A 21,618-nucleotide genomic window follows, 5' to 3' on the forward strand; every position below is an offset into this window, starting at 1 on the left:
GCCAGCTTTGAAACTCTTCTGCTCCAGGACAGCAAAGCTTTGATTTGTCATTTTAATATGCATTCCAAGTGTAGTTACGTAGTGTACATTTAACTGATTTAAGTGTCTTGAAATCATATGACCTCTGGGAGAAGGGTTGGGGCACAAAAGAGGGTAGGCATCCCCATGTAACAAAGTTTCTTCAGTGCGTGGCCTCAGGGACTAGGGTGGGTGCCACAATTTAGGGAACAAAGTTTTACAGAAATTTATACAAGTAGACATCCTTAAGAATAAGAAGGATACAAGTTGTAATGTTGATATTAACTGCCATATTTTGTAACTTAAAATAATTAAAATCATGGACTAGTTGATAATGCAGTATTATTTAAGTTCATATTAATTCATCAGGATGAAGGAGAATGTTGACTCAGATGAGCTTTGTGTCCCATTATCCTCTTGTTTTGTAATTTGGACATTATTTCAAATCAAGGGTTTATCACTCTTTAATAACCTCTGATCTCCCCACCTTTCCTTTCCTGAGATATTTGGGGAAATATACATTTACATGTATGTATAATACATCCTACAGATGATTTTAAGGTAGAGCGATTGTAATTCCGTCCATTTCTTCTGTTTAAATTGATTTTTTTTATGTTAATAAATGTACTTTTTTTCATTGAAATTGATTTTTATTTACAATCTTGTTAAAATTTAGTTGATTATATTAAAAAATGTTGAATTGTTAACATTTAAAATTAAATATCCAATATTAAATGAATTATAAACAATTTATTTTATTATGTTTTTAAATGTTACATTCAATTTATAAAAGTACAAAGTGAAGCATAATTATTAAATATTAAAATCCAGTGCAATAAATAGACATTAATTCATTTGTATATTAAATTTAGGAATAACTGTCTAATTTTTTGGTTTCATGATGTGATCAATCGATTGGCTTGCGTGATAATTTGCATAAACGCCGAAGGCGTTTATGCATAAAATTATCACGCAAGCCAATCGATTGATCATCGTCATGAAACCAAAAAATCTGACAGTTATTCCTTATATTTACATGCTGTTAATTCTGCAAATTCACGTGCTACAAGTCCCGCTTCTGTCTCTGTCTGTCCCGCCCCGCACGTGATTTTTTTTCACCACGCCTATCGATGAACCAGTAGATTTATGTAGAAATAAAATATTTTTACTATTTGAAATTTTATCTTGGACAAAGACATCGGAAATGTAAATATAAAAAAAATCAATCCTGATGGACAAATTAGAGAAAAACATGCCCCTTTTTCACATAACAAATGTTAGTATTTGCTTTTCATTAAATAACCTCAGCACATGCCAGTGTTTATTCAATTGTCTATACATCAAGTCGCATAGCCTTGGAAAGTACATACTAGGCTCATCCATTACATTCCTGACCGCCTCTGGGGAGGATAAATTCCTGGTCATGGTTATGCGCGAACCAGAATAGTTTTGGTATACAAAATGAAGCGTACGACTATGCATAAATCAAATGCTAAAATGAAATAAGCTCATTCAATTTCTGTAAAAAGTTAAAAAATAAAAACAAAAAACACGTTTAGTACTGATGGACAATGTCAATTAATTGAAAATAGACATAAGTCTCTATCAGATAGCTAGGCAGCAAACTTTACTGAAGTTTGCAATAATGTCTGCACAAATATCATAACTGTTGATCAAACTTGCTACAGCAAGTCACGAAACCTTGGGAGTCCATTATTTCCCCGGCTGCACGATCGTCCGCCTCCTTACAGGGACAAGAGGGACGAGAACTGGTTGTGCGGGGACCAGAATAGTTCGGGGTGTTATGACGGATATGATCTTGGGAGGGGGAATTTTCACTACAGGAACCTTAACTACTGGGACCTTAATCACTGGCGCAGGAACTGCTCCTCCAAAAATGTGGACATGTCTGTGGACTTTTATTGGTCTGGCTCCCAGCCGAATGGGCGGAAGGATTCGCCGACCTTGCGTACGGAGAGTTTGGATTTGTTCTCCGCCACAGATCTTGTTCAATGGAGGCAGAACATCCGTGCAGTTGCTCACGTGATTGTACGCTCCGCACGTGCAAACGTTAACACCGTCTGGGTGGGACACGCGGTCGCCTACCTTGACAATAGATCCGCCGATGTTGCATGTTCCTACAATATAATCTTTGACTTAAAAAAATAAAACCCATTGAAAATAAATGTAAGTTAGCATATTTTTCTCATATGAAACAATAATTTCTAGCTCTTAATTTGACTGGCTGGAATGCAATATTCTAGAAATCATAAAAAGTACAGGTTCACCTTCACCAGACTTCAAACTTAACTTTTCTTCATTACACCAAAATAAATTGGGAACTTCCAACAAAGTTCTGTCCACCTGCACCTAACCTTTTAGGTAAACACATTTTGTTTTGTTTTTACAAAAATATAGATTGGGTAATTGATACGATTTTTGTCGTCGAATGAAATTCCGCATTTCTCACTCATTTTGGCTAGGTCGATCTTCAGATGATTGAAGATTGCAAGGTTTGCTTAACAAATTTGTATTATTTAATCATTTAAATCAAATAATAAAACAGTTATTGCTATTTTTTGGTCATAACGATGAATTAGCTTCCTTCGAAGTACAATATTCACCTTTTCATGATTTTTTGACAAATGCTTTTTAATTCGAATTCTGTGCTGATTCTTTAGTCGTACCCACCTTCACAATAAAAACAGTTATTTCCTGGTCGTTTTTGAGTGCATTCTGGTTTTGTTTTAGCGCATGCCCACAACTTACAATAATGGAAGTCGTTGTGTTTTTGGCAGTATCGATCGGTACCAAAAACGGATGATATATCGGGTAGTTCCGATGTCTTGTATCGCAAGCAGCTTGTTCCAAATCTCTCCACCCCACCTGCGATTTTGAGGGAACTTGACATTAAACATTTATAATTATTTCATTTAAACATCAATAAAAATATAATCATTTAAAATACATGTATATTGAATTTAAAAAAGTTTATCTTCTAACATACACCTATAATTTTGATAATCGTGGTATATTGTTTCCCCTTTTCTTTCTTTCAACCATTTTCTACTGTTCTCTGAAATTCAAAGTGTAAGGAAGAGTGCGCTTGTAAAGAACTCCATATACATGTACCAGTGGCCAAGTTGAACACGTTATATAATTTTTTAAAGAATATCTTCGCTAGCCAAGGCCTTCGGTACATTCCGCTCCCCATGTATGTAGCGGAGTGGACCGAAAACCCGTGGCTAGCGAAGATGATTCTATATTATTGCATGATTGTAATTTGAATGTTAGATGGTGTGTGTAGCCAAAAAAGAAATGGGGATAAAGAATCGAAAATCAAATTAGTTGGCATGTTCAGTACGGATAAATTTTAAAACGAATCATTATTATTGAAGATGAAAATTTGATAAAAGAAACAATATTCCATTATATCATTCTTAGAATGGGTAAGTATCCTCCTCAATCGCAATATCGGCTCCGGTACGACAATTGACCTTTCAAGCAACTTTACTCAATCATTTTAAAAATGCAGCTGTTATTACCTGTCTGCAAGATGAGTACAAATGTAAGAAGAGATAGGAATGCAGTGTTTCTCCAGATCGCCATTCGAACACTACCTGCCGATGTAAATATAAAGATTTAACCATGGTAACGGTAAAGAAAATTAATTCGTCTTGCAAAACGATAAGTTTTTGGTAATTATAATCAGAAAGATAATAATGTGTTTTGGAATATTATTTCTCTTACCTCTCCGTTGTTCAATATAAGGTTTTCCTCCGCAAATCACACGATAAAATGAAGGGAAAAAGGTCAAAGGTGTTCCGATTATGCTACTCTGCAAAATGGCAAATATCTCTACAGGAAGTAAAAATAAAACTTTTTTTTCAAGACAGAGAGACAATTTGGATGTCACGGGCAGTGACAGGAGCGCATGTAGGGACAAAATAAACCCTGGCGTATATTGCTCATTAAAGAACGGTTCTGATTAGAGTGACGTAAAAAGGGGACATTAGTTCCGTCTTGATTGATAATGTAATGATGTATAATGTAGGAGTGGAAAAATCTGGATTTTTTGTTGTGTTTTTTTACGATTCATGTTAATTTGTTGACCCTGTCCATGTTATTGTTCAATTTGACTGATGCATTTAATTGCTTATTTCTAAATACTTGTATAAATACTTGGAATTCTTTTTTGTTTGTTTGTTTATATTGACACTCTCTGTCAATACATGTGATCAATGTAACTGTATTAAGAAGGTTAAAATGAAAGTTCAGTTATACAATATTCATGTAGAATTACATTTAATAAATGTTTTAAAACATATATTGAAATTATACTTGAAAGAATCGTTAATCGGTTCGAAAGAAATTAAAAAAAAAAAAAGGGAGGGGGGGGGGTGCTGTAGGGCATACAGAGAGCGCATTAATGTTCCTCTTTCCGCACAATAATTCGTTCTAGAATTAAAGTTCATTTTAAGAAACGATATGAACATTAAAATTTCAGCTTTCATGTTGAACTGATGCAAAAATGGGGGGGGGGGGGGCAGCGTTCCTCGTATACAATGCCGAAAACTCCACAAATCTGAACATATCGACAGAAAAACATGTACTAGTGTAAACTGGTAAACTGGACAGTTAAACCTGTCCTTACAAAATGAATTAGGGGAAGATAACAAACAGTGATCGATCTCTCAAAAAACCAGTAATAAATAGAAATCTGTAAACATGGTATAAAACACGGACCCCTGGAAATTGTGAGATCAGGTGCCTAAGAGGAGTATGCATCCCCTGTCGTCCGGTCACATCCGCTGTGATGTCCAATGTATATATTGATCAGGTAGACGGAATAATCCGTAATCAAATTTAGTAAAAAAACAAAGGCCTAACAATAGGTATGAAATATATCAGTCAAAATACGACCCAATGTCAGGTTATATTTTGCTATCAAGGTCATTATAAAAACCACAGAATTTACGAAATGCTGACTGAACGATGTTGTTGAAATCCCTGTAACATCAACTTATTTGTCAGTAGCCTGTCTCGGTTTAAAAAGTAATCGTACTCAGAGCATGCGCTTGAGAATCGAATAAATTGAGGGACATAAACACTATATGTAGGTGATAGTGATATATAACCCTACATAAATAAGGAAAGTTGACGATGGAAAAGCTGAAGTCATCTCGTTTGTTATACAGTTTAGTGTACCGTTTATAGGCAGTAAAACGTCCAAATATGAAACAAATGTGGTACACTCTTTTGAGTCTTTTGTTTCGAGTTCACTGGGATATATTGAGTCGACATATGAATGGAATAACTACTAGTATTGTTAATTGATTAAACGTCGTCGATATATCTTAATGCCGAGTTGAAGGTCATAACATGTGTTTTCTTCTTTTCTAATAAGTCGGCTAATAAAGGAACACAATTATTCCCATTTGGAATTCCAAATTGTTGTTTGGATTGTTGGAAGACCTGGTCTCCAAAGACTACACAGATGTTGGCAATGATGAACTCCAGGATCCTTTTAATATCAATCTCAGAGTACTTGTGTGTAGAATAAGAGTGACTTTACAAAATGATTTTGTAGATGACCAGTCACAAGATATGAAAAATTCCGAGTTCCATTTTTATTGAAGAAGCAGTTTTCTACATGATATCAAAAAGCCTAGTTTTTAATTTATCGTGAGGAATGTTGTATAACGAGACGATGAGTCATAGTTGCGTTTTGATGTTACTAACTTTTGAAAAGTTTTGTGATTCTAAATTTTCGAAAAGTACTTTGGAATTTTTGAGAATCCACATTTGATTTACAGTGATTCTTAAACATGCTGCAACACAGTACGTTTGAAGTTTCTCCTTTTCAGCAGTTAATATTTTTGTGAGGAGTAAGAATAGTTGCCGGACCCGGCAATATATAGAGAATATTACACACTAAAATCAATTTCAGTATGTAGTATTCTATTTATCATATATTTAAAATACTTAATATGCGAGTTCACATAAAGTCATTGAAGAATGTTTCATGCATGTTTATGACCTTTTTCTTAAAATCTAATAGTCTAAGAGCCAATTGTAGGACTTTGAAAACAAAAAAGTCCACAAATGTTAACTAGTAAAGAATTATTTTACAAATATATTTACATAAAATCAAGTTAATTAACTTTTAAACTTTATACAAACGTTACTTCTGGTTTGATATGGATTTTTGCACGCCGGTCCTATATGTGATATGGATTTTCGGACCGATCCTTGATATTGGGTATTGTGACGTCACCCGTTTCGCACAGTGCAGAATCAGTGTATTTATCCCATGTTTACCCCTTTATCCCGTGGATATGACTCATTGGATAAATTTTTCATAATCCACAGTTGTGACGTCACAATGGTTTTTGCGTTAGCGCGATAAAGTAAAATAAAGTGGAGTCCTATATAAAACAGTGTAAAACATTGGTTGTGAAGTATTAAACATGGGATAAAAAGAATCTCCCATGATTTGTAGTTGGATATGACTTTTATCCAACTCGTTGTGTGTTTTTATCCCCTCGCCAAGGCTCGGGGATAAAAAACACACAACTCGTTGGAGCTCAAGTGAGCTTTTCTGATCACCCGTTGTCCGTCGTCCGTCCGTCTGTCTGTCCGTCCGTCCGTCTGTAAACTTTTCACATTTTCAACTTCTTCTCAAGAACCACTGGGCCAATTTTAACCAAACTTAGTACAAAGTATCCTTGGGTGAAGAGGAGTTTAAATTGTTAAAATAAAGGGCGAAGTCCCGTTACAAGGGGAGATAATCAAGAAAAGATAAAAATAGGGTGGGGTCATTAAAAAATCTTCTTCTCAAGAACCACTGGGCCAAAAAAAGCTGAAATTTATGTGGAAGCATCCTGGGATAGTGTAGATTTTAAATTGTTAAAATCATGACCCCTGGGGGTAGGGCGGGGCCGTAACAGGGAATCCAAGTTTTACATTGAAGTATGTAAGAAAAATCTTTAAAAATCTTCTTCTCAAGAACCACTAGGCCAGAAAAGCTGAAACTTATGTGGAAGCATCCTGGGGTAGTGTAGATTTTAAATTGTTAAAATCATGACCCCTGGGGGTAGGGCGGGGCCGTAACAGGGAATCCAAGTTTTACATTGAAATATATAAGAAAAATCTTTAAAAATCTTCTTCTCCAGAACAACTAGGCAAGAAAAGCTGAAACTTATGTGGAAGCATCCTGGGGTAGTGGAAATTCTAAATTGTAAAAATCATGACCCCCGGGGGTAGGGCGGGGCCACAACAGGGAATCCAAATTTTACATTGAAATATGTAAGAAAAATCTTTAAAAATCTTCTTCTCAAGAACAACTAGGCAAGAAAAGCTGAAACTTATGTGGAAGCATCCTGGGATAGTGTAGGTGCTAAATTGTTTAAATCATGACCCCCGGGGGTAGGGCGGGGCCCGATAAGTATTACGAGGGGGAAATCTGATAAAGAACAACATGGCCAAAGTTACTCAGGTGAGCGATGTGGCCCATGGGCCTCTTGTTAAGTTTTGTGTGAGAAATGACTTTCAAATCAATTTCACAGTTGGCTTAGTAGAAAAACACAGCAAATGTAAATATTACTAAGTATATGATAAACCTTTGTTTGTAAGGAATTTTATAAAGTTAAGGAACCAAGTATAGGTAGGGTAGATCAAACTGACTTTTGTTGGCTGGAATGTTAAAAGTTAATATAAGACTGAAATGTGATTTTGTAGAATTTATTCATTAAAAAATAAACTACTGTATACAGAGAAAATTTCGCCCCGATTAATTTCGCGTCTTGTTTCAGGTGTTAAATTTAAAACAGGGCGGATGCAAAGTAGACTTCATGAACTTTGTCTGATGTAGAACGAGGCAAAATTGCTCGGAAGTGTGAAAGGGCAAAAACAACACGGGGCAAAATTAACCCTGTACACAGTATAAATGGACTTCCAGATATAGAATTTAAAACCAAGTTTGTTTTTCTACAATACAGTTGTAATACTGGGCCTTAGAATTTAAGCAAATTATATAATAAATTATGTTTATAACAAGCCTTCTTTGTTGGAACTATAACATATGGTTCATGTAGTTTTCTCTAAATCTTTTAACACTTCCGATTCAGTGAAAACGGAATGAAATAATTATGGTACGCATATTGGCTTTCAACTTTCTGACACGATTTTCAATATTTAAAAAAAAATATTAAATCCATTTTGACAAGGTGTGCAGGTCTCCCTCTTCATATTTCGCCCATCGTCTGGGATAATCCTCGAGTGAATTCGTAATAGAAATGAAGTTCTGTCGCCAGTTGAAATATGGCGATCCGCTCTCTTCTCTTTCAATATCTCCGCTAGCCATGGGTGAAGATCCGCTCCTCTTCTTTTTTCAAGTCTTAGCTGGTCAGTGAAAGAGAAGAGGAGCACCACCCTTGGCTGGCGACTTCAGGTGGAAAAACATATCTCCCATGGTTTTTGTCTGGACACATACATGCACAGACGGAATCCTACGTTAACCTCCTTTCAATTTTGTTGGTGTACGTTATTAGCGGCCTATTGATTATGAGATCAAAGTTTTTTTTTAAATGCACCAATGTAAATGACTTTAGTACTAGTAAATAAGTCGAATCCTCTTTGCTTATGCATATATTTACACATATTTTCTGGCATAAATGTATATCATGTTGTTCTTGAAATTTTAACATGTTTAATGGCATTGAAATACCACAAAAATATATTTATAGTGATATGACTTTGCAAGTATTCAACGTAGCCCCCCTTTTTTATTTCATTTTGTAATATTGTCTGTGAATCGAAAAATGATATTTTTAAATTTATTACATGTGTACTATTACATGTATTTATTTTTTTGCATGAAAGGTGTAATTCAAATGAACGTCATATTTTTCTGATATAACGTGTAAATCAACAATTTATTTGCTTTTGTCAACACTTCCCCCACCCCAGGACTTTTTCCCAATCTTTTTGATGTGAAAACTTTTTGAAAAATTTTCCCTTATCGTTTTACAAATTTCTTGACATGCTTTATAGCTCTGATTAATATAATTAATATATATTTTCTTCCATTTTTCAATACGAGCACCTGTCACATACAATTGATCGGGTCCCCTGACATGTTTTGTATTTTTTCCCTCACACATTGTGTGTAATATGTGTCAGGTGCTCCCAGTTCGCTGTTTCCTTTTGCATGTGTGCAAGCTTTTTATTGTGTTTACATCGTCAATCATAGAAGTCAAGCGGCCACGTGGAACGTCAGATTTCATCTTTACTAAACACTACTGAAATCTACAGCAGGTGTGTATATTTTTCTTTTTTAAAGAACTGTAGACAATATGCCAGGATTTTATGCCGTCAACTTCTTTATATCCATGTATATTTTATTGAATTCTTCTCTGTATCACGTTCTAAGATTTGATAAATGTGTGACATAGCTGACATATGTTTATAAACATTACAAATTCAAACATGTGTGACTTACACGTGCATTTATGTTCTTTACACTTCTTCTCACCTTGATTTATTATTATTATTTTAATTATATTTTCATCTATAGTATGCGGTACAGTAAAACTGTTTATTTTTTAACCAAGTTAACCGTCAATGACTTTTTACGAGTGTATAGAACGTGGCGTGGATTTTAAAAAATTGCTAGTCGATAATTCATATTTAGTAACGTGTTGTTAAACAATTTAATGACATAATGAACAAACTTTTTTATACATGACCTTTGTGACCTATATATTTGTCACCTTAACGAGTTGGAAAAAGTTGTATCACGAAAAAAATCTATCAGCATTTGTAGAAATACTTTGTGCAGTAACACGGAAAACTTAACTGATATAGTTGATATTCAATAAATTTGATCTAAATCTAGAGGCGTCACAAACCAAATATTTATTTAAAATCTGTATCTATGAACGCATGGTACGATATCATCTTTAATGTTTTTGTATGCCCCAGAGCCACAGTAAAACGAGAAAAAATCCTCCAATTATGTAATAATTTCCACTGTCAATGCTGTTTACAATGGCATTTTCTATCCATTTACTTGTGTATGAAGTTTTTTGACAATGTAAAATGTTTAATTAAACAGTGAGTCGTTGATCACAGTTATTTTGTTAAAAATAAAGTTCTGAATAAATATAGGGAATTAACATTGATTTCACTTGTATCAATTTCTTTTTTTCGCATTTTGTAGATCAGGAGCAGAAAAGAATAATTTATTTTACCCATGTATCTGACAAATTCTTTTATTGTAAATTTAAAACACATCAAAAAAATTCTTTACACAATGTGCACCCTATAGCTCAAGTGCACATATACAATCTACTTTTAAATAGAAAAAATGTAAACTTGCCAGATACAAGGGCATATTCAAGTCTATTAACACACTCTATGTTTTAGATGAGGTACTCGGGTACACTATTTACCAAACCTCTTCTTGTGGGTCTTGGAATTGTTGTTCTGATATTTTTTATCATCAACGTCTCGTATGACATCGAGAAGAAACGAGAAGCGGAGAAAAGGCGCGAACATCGGGCACATCTCAAAAGACAAAATTTAGACAATTTGCTATTTCATCCCCGAAAAGTGCATCATGGTCGGAAAGTGATTGGAAATCTAGATTGGCATAGTGGCGATGTAATCCCAGTGTTCTTCCGAAAAAATGTCAAGGAATTAAAAATGAATTGTGATCCTCTTTTTAGGGGATCCAGTGTAGCTTTATCAAGGGCCAAGCATATTCATCTACGACATCCTAGAAGATCCATTTCGCCCTCAAAGTATGACATTCTGACGAAAAAATGCGACAGGTTCAAATACTACCGCAATTATATCACTGGTCCCCTAACAACCAAAGAAAACAATTATCCCATAGCTTACAGCATCATTGCAAAGAACTCAGTTTTTCAATTTGAAACTTTACTCCGTGCTATCTACAGGCCTCAGAATTTCTATTGCGTCCACATCGACAAAAATGGCTCCAAAGAAATACGCCGCGCGATCCAAAACATAGCCCGATGTTTCCAGAATGTGTTTGCCATCAGTCTGGAATCTAGCGTTACGAGAGGAGAGTTATCCCACTTGAAAGCCGAACTCGGCTGTTTACGGAGTCTGCTAAAACACGGAAAGTGGAAATATTTCATCAATTTGTCAGAGAACGATTTTCCATTAAAAATTAACAGCGACATTGTAAATATACTCATGTCACTGAAAGGCGCCAACAGTATCCAGGGAATTCCAATGGATCCCCAGTAAGTGTACCCAATCTTTTATTTGTTGTAGAATAACTTGACGTCTGCCAAATTTTAAACCTTAGATTTCAATAAACTTTACCTTTCTTAAAATTAACAACATTTTGCTAATTTTATATACATGTAGTTTAGTTATAATTTACGTATTCGTTTTTTCTCAAATTATCTTAATCATTACATTTTTTTCTTTAAATAAAACTTGGGAATTAATTCATTTTTATGGTACAGACTTTTAGTGTTTTCCCGGCCTTTAAGATAATTCGTTTTTGATCAATTTTTAAATATCTATATTTATTCATCTACTTTGATTTTAAATTTTGCGTTTTTGCTTTGAATTTTATGCATTTGACCGAATTAAAATTTATTTTATCGTTATTATGACATTTATCAAGAACTGAGAAGGGCACAGGAAAGTTAACCAAAGGAATCAAACCATTCACAGGCGAGGGTGACGTAATTATGAACAGAGAGACTGCCCAATTCGCTGTCAATCATCCATCTGCGCAATCCTTGTTGTCATGGGCAGAAAAAACGAAATATCCCCAGCACACATTTTATGCAACATTGAATTACAACACACAATACAAAATAAAAGGATCTTATAGAGGTATACTACATACATTGTACATGTACTATATTTATGATTATTCTAACAACGGTCATGTACAGTGTCATTTATATCTGAATAATTATCAGTCAAAAGTATTTTTAAGTATTAAAAATCATGCATGGAATGTAAAAATAGTTAGTTATAACCGAAAAGCATGACGGGAAGTGTACTGAGGATCACAAAATCTTTACAAATCTTTTTATAATAGTTGGCAGATTGTGTCACCAAAGTACAACACAGAAAATGCATGTAAAATGATAGTCAGTTAAAAAGCAGAAGCAAGATCTATCCACTTTGGTTAAAATGACTATTAAATACTATGCCACATGATATGTATGGTGCATTTCTTCGTGTTGTTCCAGGTCCAACCGATTTGCCACATCTCAGTAACCAGGCGCACATTGCAAAATTTGTGGATGCCAAGAATTCCTCTGGTCACGCGTGTCACGGGTCAAGGTCTGCTCAAGGATATTGCACATTTGGGGTTGGGGATTTACCGTACCTCGTGAACCGGAAGGAGTTATTTGCATACCGTTTCCGGTGGGATACAGATCGTCTTGTGTTACAATGCTTAGAACAGATGATCTACCAGCGATCTAAAGAACAATTTATGTACCCCAAAGATTATGATTTGTCTTTTTACAAACACTTGGATATAGTATTGCATCAAATCTGATGAAAAATTTATTTTATGTAATTTCTCAATTTTTTAAATACATAAATTTTAGTGGAACTCAATAATGTAAATGAAATTGTGTATTCTATTAGATTTAACTGCTGGAAGTTGTGGTTGATGATGTGGAGGAATCACTTGATGACGTCACAGATTTTGTGGCAACTTTAATGGTTTTGACCTCGTTTACAGGAATAATTTCTGCTGGTGACGTACTACACACAGTGGCTGACGTAGAAGGTTCTGTCGTATTCTTTGGTGTCTCTATGCTTGTTGACTTTTTAGTTGGCGAGGGACTGTTAATTTCTGCCCCAAAACTCCTCATCATAGCAGAAGGAAACAAACGATCCCCAAGGTCCAAACTAGAGGAACTCTGTTTGAGGTCCACAGTAACGGGGTCATGGCTCTTTGAAACAAGGTCTACGGAATCTTGGTTAAAATTGTCTTTACTCTCTATTTGTAAATTGCTTGAACTTTTGGATATGTGTGGCTTTCTTCTGTATTCTTTCTGTTAGTCAAAGATAAAATTACATAGGAGTCTGAAAGGTAAAAGCGTTGTTGAACATGTTCAGAATATAAAATTTATCTTCTTCTTTATAAATTGCAGGGGTTAATTAGCCGAGATATGAAATTTCATCGCACTGATTTGCCAGCTTCTTATAATTACAGAATTAGTATTTTCACTGTAAAGTTGGAATTATTTTAGGTACAACTGTAGCTGTAATTATTATAAATCAGCGCAAGACACAATTGATTATTAACACGAAGCAGGGGATAACAGCAATTGTTCTATTAAAAATTTAGCAATTCCTCTCAGTACTTGTTTTAAACTTCATTATCCCTCTGTAGCTACTTAAATAAAATTGTACTTTAATGATAATAATTTATTAATTTTCCAAAAGAAAACTGCATTGTAATTGAAATGCGAAAAACTCAGCACACCTTTGCGGTGCAAAAACTATAATAACAGAAATCACCTTTTTGATTATATTTTAAAGTAACAATAGTCATTTATTGTAGTGAGAGTTGTCTCTCTTATCAGAGGGTTATTCAACCTTAAAATAAAAATGTAGGCTCATTGTGCTAAGGAAGACATTTTTCTCTGAATTGTATTACAAATCTGTTTATTTGCCAATACTGAAACTATATACAATAAATCTGTTTATGGTGCTAGTTTAATGTTTACGCATGATAAGTTTAAAAGAAGTGGCCAGGTGAAATACACCTTTTCTGCAGCTCATAATACTATATACAGGGAAATTTCCGCCCCTGTTTTATTTTTTTGCCCCTTAAGGTCAAGATCTAGCAAATGACTTTAGACTAACTTTTTTGTGCTAGATCCATTATGACGTCATAATCAATTTTTATCTCTTTTTTCCCGTACTTTACGGCTCTAATAGAATTATGTAGAAAATAAAGTATTTTCATGGAATTCAATTTGAAATCATGTGAAAAGTAATCCCGATACCTATATTCAATTTAATATTATTTTAAAGAAGAGGCCAAGAACGTACAAATTATCGTTTTCTAAGAGATTGTAGGCAATCTGGATACATTTCCTTTGTCTGATACGGAAAAAACTCCCGTATTCATGTCTGGTTTTCTTAATTTTTCATTGAAAATGACAGTTTAAAATATGATTTTTCACCTTGTTCGTCTACAAATTATGCCCCGAAACACCTTATTTGACCAAGCTAAAGTTATAAAGCATCATTAAAGGAATTTATTTCTCAAATTTGAAAAATCTGTAGGCACCTTTCATTTACTAGATCTTGACCTTAAGGTCAAGGTCTAGCAAATGACTTTAGACCGTCTTTTCGGTGCTAGATCCATTATGACGTCATAATCAATCTAAACTTTCCTTTTCCCGTACTTTACAGCTCCAATAGAATTATGTAGAAAATAAAGTATTTTCATGGCATTCAATTTGAAATCATGTGAAAAGTAATCCCGATACCTATATTCAATTTCACTTTATTTTAAAGAAGAGGCTAAGAACATACAAATTACCGTTTTCTGAGAGACTAGACAATCTGAATACATTTCCTTCGTCTGATATGGAAAAAACTCCCATATTCGTGACTGGCTTTCTTAATTTTTCATTGAAAATGACAGTTTACAAGATAGTTTTTCGTCTTGTTTTCTTGTAAATTATGCCCCGATACACCTTATTTGACCGAGCTATAGTTATAAAGCATCATAAAAGGAATTTATTTCTCAAGTTTGAGAAATCTGTAGGCTCTTTTCATTTACTAAATCTTGACCTTAAGAGGATTAACCTTCTCGCAAGTAGGCCCGGGCGAATTAAAAATGGGACGAATTCAAAAAAGACAGAGTTATCACTTTGTAAAACACAACTGTGACTTGGTGAATTTAAAACGGAGCAAAATAGTTTGCAGATGTGATAGGGCGTAAATAATGCGTACGCGGCGTAAACAACTTTATACAGTATTAACATAAAAGCTACGTGGCGCAGTGGTTAGAGCGTTTGCTCTAGAACCGCGGAGTAAGGAGTTGATTCTTACGTCGCGGGTTCGAATCCCACTGCTGCACGTGGAGCCCGGTCCTTCGAATGAGACTATATAAACCGAGGTTCCGTGTCGTAGAAATTGCTGGCACGAAAAAGATCCCTCACTGCTCAATGGCCCTGAATACCGAGTATATGTAAGTGGTGGCATCTTCACATGAGTGATAAATTCTCGAGAGGGACGTTAAACAACAAACAAACAAAACAAACAAAAGCTACTTCTTCTTTAAGGCTTTCTTAACGTGTGCGGACAATACCTTAGGTTTTGTTGATTTCTCAGGATAAAGCACCAAAGAACTCATCTGGTAAAATCTTTGTCGATTCTCATCTTTTTCTTTTTGTTTCCTATTTCTTCGAATTTTATCCAAGAAACTGCATCATAAGAAAAGTACAACACAATTAAGAAAAATGTATTGCAAATTATGCTAATTTGATAAAACTTCCGTCTCCTAGTTTTCCGTGTCAATAAAAAGTAGTCGCCTGATATCATATCACTTGTTCGGCTTAAATACTGAAATAGATCGCTACCAAAGAGCTTTTTCTTCAGCAGTGATCTATGTTAACGGGTCTCATATCAGAAAAATTCGGAAAAAGAGAAAAATGCATGATCTTACTTTGAAAATTGATTAAAATTAAAGTACATGTACAACATAATATGCTCAGTTGCATAGCTAGCTTGTACCCTTTATTTGGCCATAATGAATACAATCAGTTAAATGCTTATATTGTTGAATAATGAATATGTCTTAGATTTCTAATACAAAAATCAGTGACTTCGCTAGTTATGAATTCAAACATTCAGAGTGTACTTAAATTCCTTCAGTAAGTACCTCAGTGATTCCTCGGGTTTCCTGCCCATAGCATCCAAATCACCGTCAAAACGGATGTCCTTCCGTACATTTTTGTCCGATTGATACTGCAAGGGAAATAAAGGATCTCTTGATTTAGATATAGAGCGATTCATTTAATTGCATTATAAGTAACCTAATTTTGACGCAAATCATATAGTGTTTACAGTAAAACACAGATAGTGTGCCCCCTGGGTGTGTGATATCGCAATTCTTTAATATACAGTGTGAGAGGAATTTTCATTTGATGTGATCAATTCATTACAAGTTGATTTTAGCTTCGATTTTTTATTGTCATCATAATCTGTCGATGTAAACATGTATAAACTTACTTTTCATTGTCGTCATGACAGTATGAACTTTGACATTTCATTGTTGTTATGCGACAGACTAAGCTTAAACTTTTTCATTGTATTGGCTTCATTTTTATAATGTCGATATAAGCAGGTATTACTAATATCTGACTTTTCATTACAATTTGTTATAAGCAGGTATCTTATTAGCGTACACTTTTCATATCGTTATGAATATATTAACATAGACTTTTCAATTTCAATTTTACTTCTTGTTAACTCTGAGGTTCAAAACGGCCCTAATATCAGAGTGGGCAAGTTAAAACTCTGGGGCCCGTTTTACAAAGAACTTAAGACTAAGACCAAAATTTTATTCTGCTTATAACTTTCTAATTTACATTAAATTGAAAAATGGTTTTATTCTTTTCAAAAGGAATGCTGAAAGATATTCTTATGCTAGAAATTTTGACCAAAATCATTAATTCTGGCAAATTTTACAAACAACTGAAGTATTTGGTTTAGTTGTAAGTTGTTTTGTAAAACGGGCCACAGATTCGTACAGGAATAAGGTTAATGTATACCTTGATTGTAAACAGCATGACAATAACAAAGATGGTACAGCCCAGAAGGATTCCGAAGATCAACAGGAACATTCGTCTTCTACGGAGGGTCTCCATAATGTCCGCCTCTGACACCTGAACGTAAAAACAAATAAATATATTTGAATTGTTCAGTGATACATAATAATTTTAAAAGATGTCTTTGTGAGAGTGTATTGAATATATATTTAGGCCATTCCATTATTTTCCTCAGTTTCCCTGCGCCCAGGTTTAAGACACCATAAATCAAGGAGAAACGCCAAAATTTAAATCATTTGTTCAGAAATTTATTATTCTGGATAAAAAAAGATGAGCATTTGGCATTTATTTATCTTAATTGGATGAGTTTTTCTAATACAAAATTCTAAAAAGGCAGTCAACTTTATAGGAAAAATTGATTTAACTGCCGTCAATCTTTATGTACTACTAACTGTTAGATATTAAGAAAAATATCTATGTAGATTTAATGTATGAATACCCTTTCCCAGTGTTCGAACATAATCTTTTTGTGCCATCCGTCAATAGTATCCATCCAATCTGCAGGTAAAATAGACATAAAATTTTCGATGAATATTAAAAAAAAAAAAAGAAAGATTTTTTTCAGATTCATGAAACAATATATAGTGTACGAAGCAATTATTTCTTAAAATTTAATTGGGTGAAAAAACTTAGATCTTGTATACCAATGACTGTGTAGTTTAAGGTTGAGTCTTTTTTCTCTTGGCTGGTGATATGTGGAGCTGCTTTCCTTTGAATTACAGAGGTCTTTGAGGTAGTATTTCCTTGAGGTACAGGTGTTGAAGCAGTGGTAATAAATCTGTCATCTACTGTAAAATAAAATTGTTTTTGAAATATATAATCTAATTTTTCATTCAGAATATACATAATTTACTTCCTTCAATCAGTGTCTCTCTCAAAGTCACCCACAGGTGTGCTTCCATCTCATTTTGATGATAGAAAAAAAGGTTTCATTTGCAAACCATTTATATTGCATGAGATTTGATATAAAATAATTGAACAAACAGGTATGAACAATTGTTAATGGAACGACTTGTCTTTTAATGGCAAAACTGACTTTGTGGTGATGACTGTGTTAATATCCGTGGCGGATCCAGGATTCTTAAAAGAGGGGGGTCGGGGTGGGGGACCAGGGGCATAGCTCCCAGAAGTGGGACAAGGGGGCAAAGCTCCCGGAAGCTCTCAGGTTTCAGGAGTTTTATGAACAGTTTTTAAAAAAATTACTTTCGTTATATTTTACGCGTAATTAATGCAATATCCCATACCAAAAAAATTACTCCCCCCCTAAATCCGCCAGTGATTAAGTAGTGCGTAGTTATCATTTTGTGGTGTGTATATGTCATTTTGTGATTATGTGGTGTGCTTTTTGTCTTTACGCGGTGTGTATTTGTCATTATATCATGTACATAAGATTTTGCCATTATATGATTCACGATGTAGCCGGTACATATTCAACTATAGTCGACTTGTAAAGGGTATATTACTGTCTAAAATGATAAGTGTAAACGTATTCGTTTCAAATTTCCCAAAATGCTTAAATGGAATGTTAAATTCTTAGGAAAAAGGGATATATAATCCATATATCTATTAACTCGACTTCTGTGACCAAGCTTTTCTTTGAACAAGTGCGTGTAAATTCATCAGGAGTTGTCTCCGCTTGGCTTCGTCCTGTATCCGCATGATGGCAGCGCGAATCTCGGACAGTTTCAGCTGAAGTTGAGGATTATTGGGGTCCGTCGGGTTCTCTTGCTTTGTAATTTTGGCACAGGGAATATGATTCCATTTATTTTTCCATATTTCTGTAAAAAGTTAATAAGTATGTATATTTAAACATTATATAAATATCATTTTTTTTCTTTTTTTCCCTTTTTTTTCTTTTTTTTTTTCAAAATATATTTAAATAGAGATTTGTAATTGTATGCATACATACAAAGATGTTTTACAAGTCACGAATGTAATTTATACTTACCACAGTCAGTCTTTAAATTAGAAAGGCACGTCTCGAAAATCGTCGACTTTTTCACAGTCTCCAAGTCTTTTACAGGCATCTCCACATTATTTATTGCATGCCACCACTCACATGAACAGTGAAGCTCTCCAGCATAAGTGCATCTGAGAAAATTCGTGTTCGAAATAGTCTTGAAAACACACTACTCGCCATGCAAAGTGTGAATTCGGGAAATTTTTTTTCACTTTAAAGCACTGTTAATTTTATAGAAATTTGTAGAAATTGTCAGTATTATTGACAGTCTTATTACCTTAACCAGACATTGCTGATGCACGAGAAAATAAATCTGAGGCCACTGCAACTTTCATCTGTTTCCTTCGGTAATCGGCAAAATGGCCGACATTTGGGATTGGACTGTATCAAGTATCCTTCTCCCTCAATGATCAGAAGGGAGAAGATCAAAGGCGCCCAAATATAAGTACTCCTTCCCATCACAGCATCTGTATCATAGTTACCTTCAAGAATACAGTATAACGATATTAAATTTCATTTTCAAGACTCTATGTATTTAGCTTTAATTTAAGATGGGTAACTGATGTTTTGCTCTCTCTCTCTTTCTCTCTCTCTCATAAAGTATAACTTATTATAGGGCCTGATACATGATATACCCATCAATACGGACTTTAGTTGCAGGCACGTAGTATCGGGGGGGGGGGGGGCACTTTTTTTCCATACATAACCTTTTACTGTGAAAATGTTCATTGGAAGGCTGGTTCCCCGCCCCACCGCCCTCCAAACACACACACATATGTTTTTGTTGTTGCAACATAGTTTATAAATCATGGTAATGGGGTATTAGGCCTAATAAAATTTGGTTGTGGAGGGAAGTAGGAATCTACCCCCTTCCGACCTCCGCGAAATAGGATTCTCGAGATTACACAATTTTCTTTTTTTTATTGCTTGTGAAAATTTTTTTCAGGTAAGTTGTCATTTTTTTTCTTAACCCCCCCCCCTCAACTTTCGAAAACGATACTAGAAGTGCCTGAGTTTCTACTTCAGCATATTTATTTAAATTCAAAAAAGGTCTAGAGGAATAGCAAAATTCATATTTCATCTATTAGAATCTTTGCTTTTTATTAACATAATCACATCAAAATTTATTATTGTTTACCTATATTGAATAATGTACACATATGCCGTAGCACAACATGGTCCTTAGACTTTGTAACTTTTTACGTTTTACAATATAAACTTAATTAAAAAATGTGTCCAAAAAAAAAATTAATTAGCAATGGCATTTTTAATTCATAACTTACCTTTCTCTTATTAATACCGCCGGTGATTTTCATGTTTGACGTTGGTTTGCATAACTTGGCGGTTGAAATCCTATTGTGACGTCATTTCTTTTTGTTAATTTTTTACGTCACTCTTATTGGGGTCGAAAAGAGTATTTGATGATCTTTCAAATCATGCAGATAAATATTTCAATCTTAAAAAAAAAACTTCCAAAGATCCTACATATTACTTGTTCCTGTACAAAGATAGATATAACCAGGTATTAACTTTTATTTTTGAAAACACTTGTATCCTGTAAAACATTATATAATGTTACCAAAAGACATCAGACCTCTTAGATCCGCGCCATATACACTCTGCGTAGAGTGTATAGGGCGCGGATCTATGAAGTCTGATTTTAATTAGATTGAAGATATTCTTTAGAGAGAGAGAGAGAGAGAGCTGAAAGAAAAAATGAAGGCACAATCGCAACGTCTCGGGCCTTTCCGGCAGAGTTCGAAAAAAAACACCTGGTCCACGAGGTGTTTTGCCAGAAAGGTCCGAGATATTTTTCCGAGCTCTGCCGGAAAGTCCCGAGATGTTGCGATTGATGAAGGCGATGTTCAGATTGGTGGACAGTAATAATGAATGACATTCCGAGTATATTGTATTTATTTACAAGTATCATGATGTATATAACTGACATTAATAACTTGACAATTATATTTATTAGCTGTTATAATTAAGAAAGAAAATAAAACGTTGAAATGCTAATACTACATTTTTCTTTTTTATCACTCTTCACATCAGTTGCATTCTATTTCAATAAAGACCTAAGTGATCTAGGACTAAGAATCAGGTATATTCAGGTATTCAAAACTTTATTTACACGGCAAAATGCATTCATTGAGAAAGCTTTGTCTAGAGTCTCTAGATCTGGCCTAGAGTGAATATGTGCGCCGTACGTAATATCATAAATTAAATTCTATTATGAAACGCAAAAAAATTTTCATGTGGAAAAAATGAAAAGGATAATAGAGTGTGATGTCCACCGAAACAGATTGCACCAGCTGTTACCTTAACTCTCTCTCTCTCTCTCAATACCAGTACAAGTTGCTGTCTTTCAAAAAGGACTACAATGCGTGGACCAGAGGCACGTGTTTCTAACAATAATTTTAAAAAAAATCTTTGCTGTAATGAAAATGTCCTGTAAAAAGGATTTCTTTCATCTAAGATCAAGGCATTTAATGCAGCACTGAGCTTTAACGTTAGAATGTTGGACTTAAATGGGTGTGTGTGTGTGGGGGGGGGGGCATCCACCGCTGATCCGTGTATCACAATTACCCTGCACTTGTATGTGAAATGTTTTGCTAAAGAAAGCTCAGACTGAGTTTAAAAAACACTGCCCCGTTTAAAGCAATGTTGTTCTGTTGTTCTCCCTGACAGGGAAGACATTTCCGTTGAAGAAAGAAGACGTCTCTATTGAAAACAGAATATAATACCAGACCCATAGCAACCGGAAATGGGGGGGGG

General features: G+C 34.5%; 3 protein-coding genes across 3 annotated transcripts; 1 reads left to right on the forward strand and 2 right to left on the reverse strand.

The window, feature by feature from the left end:
• Positions 1-1,228: 1,228 nt before the first annotated feature.
• LOC133202124 (uncharacterized) lies at positions 1,229-3,930 on the reverse strand. The gene is made up of 4 exons (XM_061337901.1): positions 3,769-3,930; positions 3,564-3,638; positions 2,710-2,904; positions 1,229-2,156 (listed from the first exon to the last, which is right to left on the reverse strand). The coding sequence occupies exons 2-4, from the start codon at positions 3,625-3,627 to the stop codon at positions 1,732-1,734; spliced, it is 684 nt and encodes a 227-aa protein (XP_061193885.1). The 5' UTR covers positions 3,628-3,638; positions 3,769-3,930; the 3' UTR covers positions 1,229-1,731.
• A 5,312-nt stretch (positions 3,931-9,242) lies between these two features.
• Positions 9,243-12,642, forward strand: LOC133202126 (beta-1,3-galactosyl-O-glycosyl-glycoprotein beta-1,6-N-acetylglucosaminyltransferase-like). The gene is made up of 4 exons (XM_061337903.1): positions 9,243-9,336; positions 10,447-11,294; positions 11,687-11,901; positions 12,267-12,642. The coding sequence occupies exons 2-4, from the start codon at positions 10,447-10,449 to the stop codon at positions 12,578-12,580; spliced, it is 1,377 nt and encodes a 458-aa protein (XP_061193887.1). The 5' UTR covers positions 9,243-9,336; the 3' UTR covers positions 12,581-12,642.
• Positions 12,559-20,169, reverse strand: LOC133202125 (uncharacterized). Its single transcript, XM_061337902.1, has 10 exons — positions 20,127-20,169; positions 19,121-19,325; positions 18,832-18,974; positions 18,455-18,661; positions 17,528-17,671; positions 17,323-17,381; positions 16,827-16,940; positions 15,935-16,020; positions 15,362-15,476; positions 12,559-13,085 (listed from the first exon to the last, which is right to left on the reverse strand). Exons 2-10 carry the CDS (start codon positions 19,300-19,302, stop codon positions 12,675-12,677), a joined length of 1,461 nt encoding a protein of 486 aa, XP_061193886.1. The 5' UTR covers positions 19,303-19,325; positions 20,127-20,169; the 3' UTR covers positions 12,559-12,674.
• Between the last annotated feature and the right edge of the window lie 1,449 nt (positions 20,170-21,618).

Source organism: Saccostrea echinata, unplaced genomic scaffold (genome assembly GCF_033153115.1).
Source record: "Saccostrea echinata isolate AGI-Se365-2 ecotype Australia unplaced genomic scaffold, CSIRO_AGI_Sech_v1 ptg000046l, whole genome shotgun sequence".
NCBI lineage: Eukaryota > Metazoa > Mollusca > Bivalvia > Ostreida > Ostreidae > Saccostrea > Saccostrea echinata.